The following is a 7,683-nucleotide window of genomic DNA, read 5'->3' on the forward strand; positions in this document are numbered from 1 at the left end:
GATGCGTTGGCATCAGGGCCGATCTGAAGGAGGAAATTAAAAGCGAGCTCATTCGGCTACTCCATCGAAATTCATCGACCTTCGCCTGGTCGGTAGGCGATATGCCCGGAATTGACCCCGCGATATTGGGCCACAAGTTAAACGCCGATCCAACTTTTAAACCAATCAAACAAAAGAGAAGAAAGCTCAAATCCGAAAAAGCCAAGGCCGTCAATGACGAAGTTGAGCGCCTGTCGGCAGCAGGCTCAATCACCAAGGTCAAGTACCCTGAATGGCTTACCAACCCGGTGGTCGTAAAGAAGAAAAGTCGTAAATAGAGGATTTGCGTAGATTTTACCAACCTCAACAAAGCTTGTCCGAAAGACAGCTTCCCTCTGCCTCACATCGGCTGATTAGTTGAAGCAACAGCTGGTAATGAACTCTTCTCCTTTATGGACGCTTTCTCCGGCTACAATCAAATCGCAATGCACCCTGACGATCGAGAAAAGACATCGTTCATCACCGATCGAGGAACATACTGCTATAAGGTCATGCCTTTCAGGCTCAAGAACACGGGCGCAACCTACCAACGTTTGGTAAATCACATGTTCGCAGACCAACTGGGACGAACAATGGAGGTCTACATCGATGATATGTTGGTAAAATCTCTCACCGCTAGAGAGCACATCGATCACCTACAAACATGCTTCACTATTCTTAACCAATACAGAATGAAGCTCAATCCCGCCAAATGTACGTTCAGCGTAACATCTGGCGAGTTCCTCGACTACATCATGACCAAAAGGGACATTGAAGCCAACCCAAAGCAAATCGACGCATTAATCGACCTACCCTCTCCACGAAATATGCGCGAAGTTCAAAGGCTTACCGGCCGCATCGCGGCTCTCAAGAGGTTTATTTCGAGGTCGACAGATAAATGTCTCCCTTTTTATCAACTATTGTGCGGCAATAAACGCTTCGAGTGGGACAACTAATGCGAGCTCGCTTTTAAACAACTCAAGGACTATCTATCCTCGCCGCTAATACTCGCCAAGCCCGAGGTAGGAGAAACTCTATACCTATATATCGCCGTGTCAACCTCGGCTGTGAGCGACGTATTGGTAAAAGAAGACAGAGGCGAGCAAAACCCGATATTCTATGACAGTAAGACGCTGGATGATGCGGCAAAAAGATATCCGACGTTAGAGAAGCTTGCTCTCGCGGTAATCATGTCAGCGAGAAAATTGCGCCCGTATTTCCAGTCACACTCGATTGTAGTCCCTACAAACCAACCTCTGAGGACAATATTGCATAGCCTTAACCAATCCAGCTGCATAGCAAAGTGGGCAGTCGAGCTCACAGAATACAACATAGAGTATCGCAACAGAACGAGCGCCAAATCTCAGGTTGCCAACTTCCTGATCGAGATACCTCCCGAATTCGTAAAGACAGATATCCCAGAAGTAAGATGGTCGCTTTACGCCGACGGTTCTTCATCTTCGCGAGGAGCAGGCGTTGGCATACGCCTAGAATCACCAACATGGAAGTACTAGAACAATCCTTTCGCCTCGAGTTCTCGGCGTCGAACAACGAAGCCGAATACGAAGCCCTACTCACCGGACTCCGCCTAGCTCTAGGAATCGGGGTTAAGAAGATTGAAGCGTTTTGCGACTCCCAACTCGTCGTCAATCAATACAGCGGCGACTATGACACTAGGAATGACCGAATGGACATGTACCTTAAAGTCGTCAAGAAGCTCGCCGAATAATTCGATTCTTTCGCCATCACCAGAATCCCGAGGAGCGATAACACGTCAGCAGATGCTCTGGCGGCTCTCGCCTCGACATCAGAACCTAACCAACGCCGCGTCATCCCATTCGAATGCATCGATACACCACTCATCGAGCTTCCCAAAGGAGTATGCTCCATCAACGAACTCCAAGCTAGTAGCATCGATGCCAATGAGCTACCTCTCCCTGACGTCGTCGACGAACCCGCAGAGCAGGAACCCTCGATTGACGACTGGAGAATCGAAATATTGCTCTGCATTACGGATGGCCAAGTCCCACCCGATCGATGGGCTGCAAGACGCCTCAAAACGCGAAGTGCGAAGTACATCCAATCACACGGTAATCTCTATCGTTGGAGTTCATCAGGAGCCCTTCTAAATTGCCTTCACGGTGAGGAGACGCACGACGTTATGAAGGAAATGCATCAGGGCGCATGCGGAAATCATTTGAACGGACGAGCTCTAGCTCTCAAGATAAAGAACCACGAACACTTCTGCCCCACTATGCTCACTGACTGCGATAGATTCGTAGCCCGATGCGAACAATGCCAAAGGCACGCTCCAATGATTCACGCTTCGGCGGAACTGCTCGCTTCATCGTCTCCCCCTTATCCATTCATGCGATGGGCGATAGACATAGTCGGACCACTGCCTCGATCACGACAAAAAAGATTCATGCTCATCGTCACAGACTATTTTACAAAGTGGGTCGAGGCAGAATCCTATGCCAAGATCCACGCGATCGACGTCAAGAAATTCATCTGGAAGCAGATCATCTGCCGACATGGCCTCCCATACGAAATTGTCACAGACAACGGCTCCCAGTTCGTCTCTAACATCGTCGAAGATTTCTGTGCGAAGTGGAAAATCAGGCTCAGCAAATCAACGCCGAGGTACCCACAAGGTAACGGCCAGGCTGAGGCAACCAACAAAACGATCCTTGATGGAATCAAGAAAAGATTGGAAGCCAAAAAGGGTGTATGGACTGACGAGCTCGATGGAGTTCTCTGGTCACATCGAACTACACCACGACGATCTACAAACAAAATCCCTTCTCACTATCACACAGAATGGAAGCTTTAGCCCCAGCTGAAGTCGGGCTACCTAAAATCCGCCGAACGATGTTAACCCAAGATGTCAAAACAAATGGTGTTATGATAAAGAACAACCTCGACATGCTAGAGAGGAAGAGCGAGATCAAGCTCAAATACGAATGCAAAATTATCAACAACAGTCAGCTCGATACTACAATAAAAAGGTCAAGGGAAGACATTTCGAAACCGGTGACCTCGTTCTTCGCAAGGTATAGAATACCCAGGAAGAAGGAGCAGGGAAAACTGGGCGCAAACTGGGAAGATCCTTACCAAATAATAAAGGTTGTAAAACCCGGCGTTTACGAGCTCATGACCATGCGAGGCGAGGTCATACCTAGATCATGGAACGCTATGAATATCAAAAGGTACTACTACTAGGATTCAGTCAGGTCATATGCCGCAAAAAAAAGGACGCTCACCAAGCTCCGCTAGTCGAGCTACGCCTTGTAAATGTGAACTACAATCGGCTTGATCCCAGTATGTTGGGTACGTAGGCAACCTCTTTCGAGGTACAGCTAGTAATATAAATAAAAATCTTTTTATTTTTATTGTTTAAATCTTTTCTAATCCACCACATCGACATCGACATCCTAGCTAGATGTGCGATCTAAACACATGCACTCCCACTAGTGCAAATTCCTATAAGTCCTCTGAGAAACCAAAACCTCATGACTATACGAAATTTAGCCGGGCCCAGTCCCGCAATATCTCTTAGATCGACCGAGTAAAAACGCCAAACACATCTTCGCTACTCGGAAACGACCTAAGAGGCTAACAGGTGGGCCGAGCTAACACTTGCACCTACAACATATTAAACCGAGTCCTCACTCGTAAACAAAACAGGATAAGCCGAGAACCCACCTCGCACCTATAGCTTTATAGCCGAGTTTTGAACCTCGCATCTAAACCTTATCCACGCTTCATAACCAAGCAACAACAATCAGAATATTCAAAGATCAAAAAGTTTGTTCGAGCTAAACAAAGGCATTCCATTAAAACAAATCACAAACTGGCCCATCGGACTACATCGCAAGAGAAAAATTAAAACAATAAAGAGGCAAGGCCGAACTATGCTTGAAAAAATGAAAACGAGCTATTCCTCGAGCCGACCATCCCTTTTGACTTCAGGCTCATCGGTGTCTGAACCCATTCCAGGGGTCTCGGGATACGGAGGCGGCAGATCCCCGTCTTTGAGGTCTGTTAAAGTAAGAGCAGCGAGCTTCGCTTCGCACTCCTGCTTCGTCTGCTCGAGTTCGGCTCGCAACTCCTCCTCAGTCATCGCATCGTCGCCCTTCATAAGATCGAAGCACTCCAAAGTACCCCGAGCTTGGACGAGGTCAAACTTGACCGCATCAGCTGCGTCCCTCTCGGCGATGTGCATCCTCAGACGACCAATATGGCCCGAGAACCTCGCTTCGGCCTCCACCCATATTTTGTGGTCTCGGCATCGATTTTCTCCTTGGAATGATGCTGTGCGCGCGCAACCTCGGAGGCGATCAATTTTTCAGCCTTCAGCTTTGCCTCGTTCACGACCTGCAGATTGTTGATCAGATCCGCGTTCTCCAACTGCATTTCCTTGACCTTGTCGGTCAGCTATTTGATGCTCTCCTTGAGCTGAGTCGATCTTTTCTTCTCGACCTGCCAGTTCTCTATGGTGGTCTTCTTCGCAGCAAGAGCCGCGCCATGCTCAGCAATGGCCTGTTTGCCCGAGCTTTGAGCATTCTGCAGCTGCCTCGAGGCACTTCGAAGCAATCAGAGGTACTGACCTCGCGTTTTATTATAGCTCGCGATGAAATAAAAATCGAACGAAGATTTATTAGCGATTAAGACTATAAACCCGCAAAATGTATCGAGAAAATAAGAGATGAAGAGTAAACCTTGAAGGCTTAGCTCGTCATATCCTTAAAAACGGCGTCTTCGCCCGCGGGGACCCCCGAGGTAGAGCCCCTGATCATGCCGAACAACATGGCACATTTATCTTTGTTATTGACGAAGGGCTCGTCCCGGTTGTCGTAATCGAACTGGAAGCTCCAGTCAATCTCCTGGGTCAACTCGGCGCCGGTGGGACTAACCTTAGTTCTCTTGGAGACCTCCCCGCGAGTTACCTCCTCGCCCACGTTCGCCTCCGCTGCAACGTGCTTTTTCTTCCTATCCTGCGATCGAGGAGCCTCGACCCCGACCTCTTGTTCAGCAAGGCGAGAAGCCCCGACATCATTCTTCTTCTTCTTCTCTTTCTTCTTACCTCTCTTCATTGACCTAGCCGCAGACCTCACCGCCTCTGCGGTCACGTCATCAGTCTGTTGGGTCTCCTGTTGAACCTCGACCCTAGTCTCGACCTGATCGAGATTCTCGGTCTGACCTCCACTCTCGCCTTCATGGATTACCCCGCTATCGGGAAGGATCCCTCCTTCAGGTAGAGGAGCGAGCTCTTCATGTTGAGGAGCGAGCTCTTCCTCGCGTTGAAGAATGTTCCCCTCAAGCCTAGGTGCAGTTGCCTGACTCTCGGATCGAGACGCAGAGGCTCCTTGACTCACCACCGAACTCTTCTTCTTCCTGCCTCGAAGCCTCGCAGCCAAATTAGGAGCATTGACTTGAACTGGCCATCTCAATTGCTTCTCGGGTATAGTGATCAACTCTTCCCCAAGTCGCTAAAATCAGAACAGGTTTAGATATATATATAAAGGGAGAATAGATAAAGCGGAAGAGAAAGAATCGAGCTCACCGTTCACGATCCGAGTAATAGCAGCTCGAACTCTTTGGCTATGAACTTCAGGCCAGTGTTGAATCCCGAAAGATTGAAGCTTTGCGACGTCTGTCCAATAATTATCCGGGAAAGCACCGAAATTGATGTTCTGATCTGCAAGAAAGAAGTAATCAAGATATCAGAGACGGAGAATAAAAGTCAAAAAAAATGTCAATCGAGCTCGCTGTCTACCGATGCAACTGCTCCATTCATTCCTGAAATTCCGCGATGTATCAACTAGCGCGTCATTGACTTTAGCGAAAAAGAAGGTCAACTCCCATCTCTGTATCTTGTTGATAGGGTATACGAGCGAGCACCCTTTCCTGGCCTTGATCGTTTAAGTACCATGGATCGAGTTGTTCTTCTGAACCAGCGTCATCTCCTCGAAGAAACGCCAATCAAAGTTGACGCCAACCTCGATCCCGAACACAAGCGCTGCAATCATAAACCAGATTCCAGCCGGAAGAAGCTGAGTGAAAGCCACGCCTCGCCTGTCGACGTAATCAGTCAGAAGCCGAGGGAGAGGAACCCAGAGATGGCATTGACTGAACCATGCCTCGTACAGCGCAACCCAACCTTCGGGAGCTTGCCACGGGCGATCCCCAGGGCCCGGCGATCTCAATATCACGCCCGGAGAGAACCGATGGAGAGCTCGCATCTCGGCCAAGCGTTCGGGCGTCATCTGAGACTCGATCCTGAGCAGACGGTTCTCGATGTTCCCTTTCCGCTTGGAACCCTTCCTGCGAGTTCTGCCTTCAGCATCTTCTTCTTCTTCTTCTTCTCCCCCTCCTTCATCTCCTTCTTCCTCGCCCTCAACCTCGACATCATCACCATCACCATCATCACCGTCCCCTTTTTCCTTGCCTTGTTCTTCATCGCCTTCCGCAATTTGAGCATCGGCGTCGCTCTCACGCGTATCCCGGTTGGGCTCGTCTGAACCGTAATTTTGCGAAGACGCTCCCTGCTCGCGAATCCGAGCAGCGAGCTCGTTCGCGGGTGAAGCCTCGCGAGCCAATTGACTTTCAGACCTCGACGAAATAATTGGCGAGGAGCTAGAGCTCGCCGTAACGGTCTCTTCGGAACGCGACCCCGACTCCAAACTTGACTCGATTCTCGAGGCCATATTCGAGGTCTTTTCAACGGCCGTGAATTTCGACGATCAACGGAAACAAAATCGGAGACGACGGAGAAAACTGAATCTAGAGAGAGAAAGCAAGTGAAATTCTAGAGAGAGGTCACATAGAAGTTACCTTTTATCAGCAGGAGAAGAAAATGAGGAAAGCTGAGATCTTGGGCTTTTTATAGAAGGAAAAGCGACAGTTACCGAGGAAAATAATCATGACACGGATGCGTCCCTACAGAATAAGTGAAGACCGGATTTCACGCGCTTTAATCAATTCGAGCAAAGAGTCGCGTCTCTTCAATCTCTCGTTTGAAAGTCACGCGCGATTTTTCGGCTTCGCAGTTACCGACGAGGTTCGTTCATCCTCCGTCCATCTCTCATCTCGACAAAAGCGCCAGTTGAGGTTGAAGTCAAAACTAGACCGCGATCTTTCCAGAACCGCTGAACATCGATGCAACATCTCTATCAACGGACTCGGGGGGGGGGGAGGGGACAATTGTTGGATATGGGCTGAGCACAGCCCACTTTTGATGATTTAACCTTGGTCCGATAATTCTTCTTTGAGGCCCAAGCGACATCGAAGGCCCATCTTGGACGCCGAAACGAAACCGTTTTCGCATCGATATTTTATGATCCTTGTCATCAACTCGCCACCGCGATATTTCATAAAGAGGTCGAGCAGATAAACCTGACCGACCATTAAATTATCCTGCCCCGCTTTAACCTATAGTATAAATAGCCCTGTAAATTCATTTATTACCGCATCAAATTTTAACTGCAGAGCAATTAATACAAAAAATTCATAATTTTCTAAGTATTTATTCGACATCTACATCGCATAAATAACCTCGCTTATATCTTCTTTATCGAGCTAAAACTCATTAAACAAAGATCTCCAAGCTTTATCTCTCGATTACCATTTTACCTCCCTCGTGCTCATACGTTACTACAATAA

The 7,683-nt window shown here is 48.4% G+C and overlaps 2 protein-coding genes across 2 annotated transcripts; one reads left to right on the forward strand and one right to left on the reverse strand.

The window, feature by feature from the left end:
• The first annotated feature begins 1,447 nt into the window (after positions 1-1,447).
• On the forward strand, positions 1,448-2,851 carry LOC112088453. Its single transcript, XM_024158734.1, has 2 exons — positions 1,448-1,713; positions 1,771-2,851. Exons 1-2 carry the CDS (start codon positions 1,448-1,450, stop codon positions 2,849-2,851), a joined length of 1,347 nt encoding a protein of 448 aa, XP_024014502.1.
• Positions 2,852-4,748: 1,897 nt separating this feature from the next.
• LOC112088454 (meiosis-specific protein ASY2-like) lies at positions 4,749-6,728 on the reverse strand. Its single transcript, XM_024158735.1, has 3 exons — positions 5,951-6,728; positions 5,592-5,719; positions 4,749-5,510 (listed from the first exon to the last, which is right to left on the reverse strand). Exons 1-3 carry the CDS (start codon positions 6,726-6,728, stop codon positions 4,749-4,751), a joined length of 1,668 nt encoding a protein of 555 aa, XP_024014503.1.
• Between the last annotated feature and the right edge of the window lie 955 nt (positions 6,729-7,683).

The sequence above is a fragment of the Eutrema salsugineum genome, unplaced genomic scaffold, assembly GCF_000478725.1.
Source record: "Eutrema salsugineum unplaced genomic scaffold, Eutsalg1_0 scaffold_14, whole genome shotgun sequence".
Taxonomy (NCBI): Eukaryota; Viridiplantae; Streptophyta; class Magnoliopsida; order Brassicales; family Brassicaceae; genus Eutrema; species Eutrema salsugineum.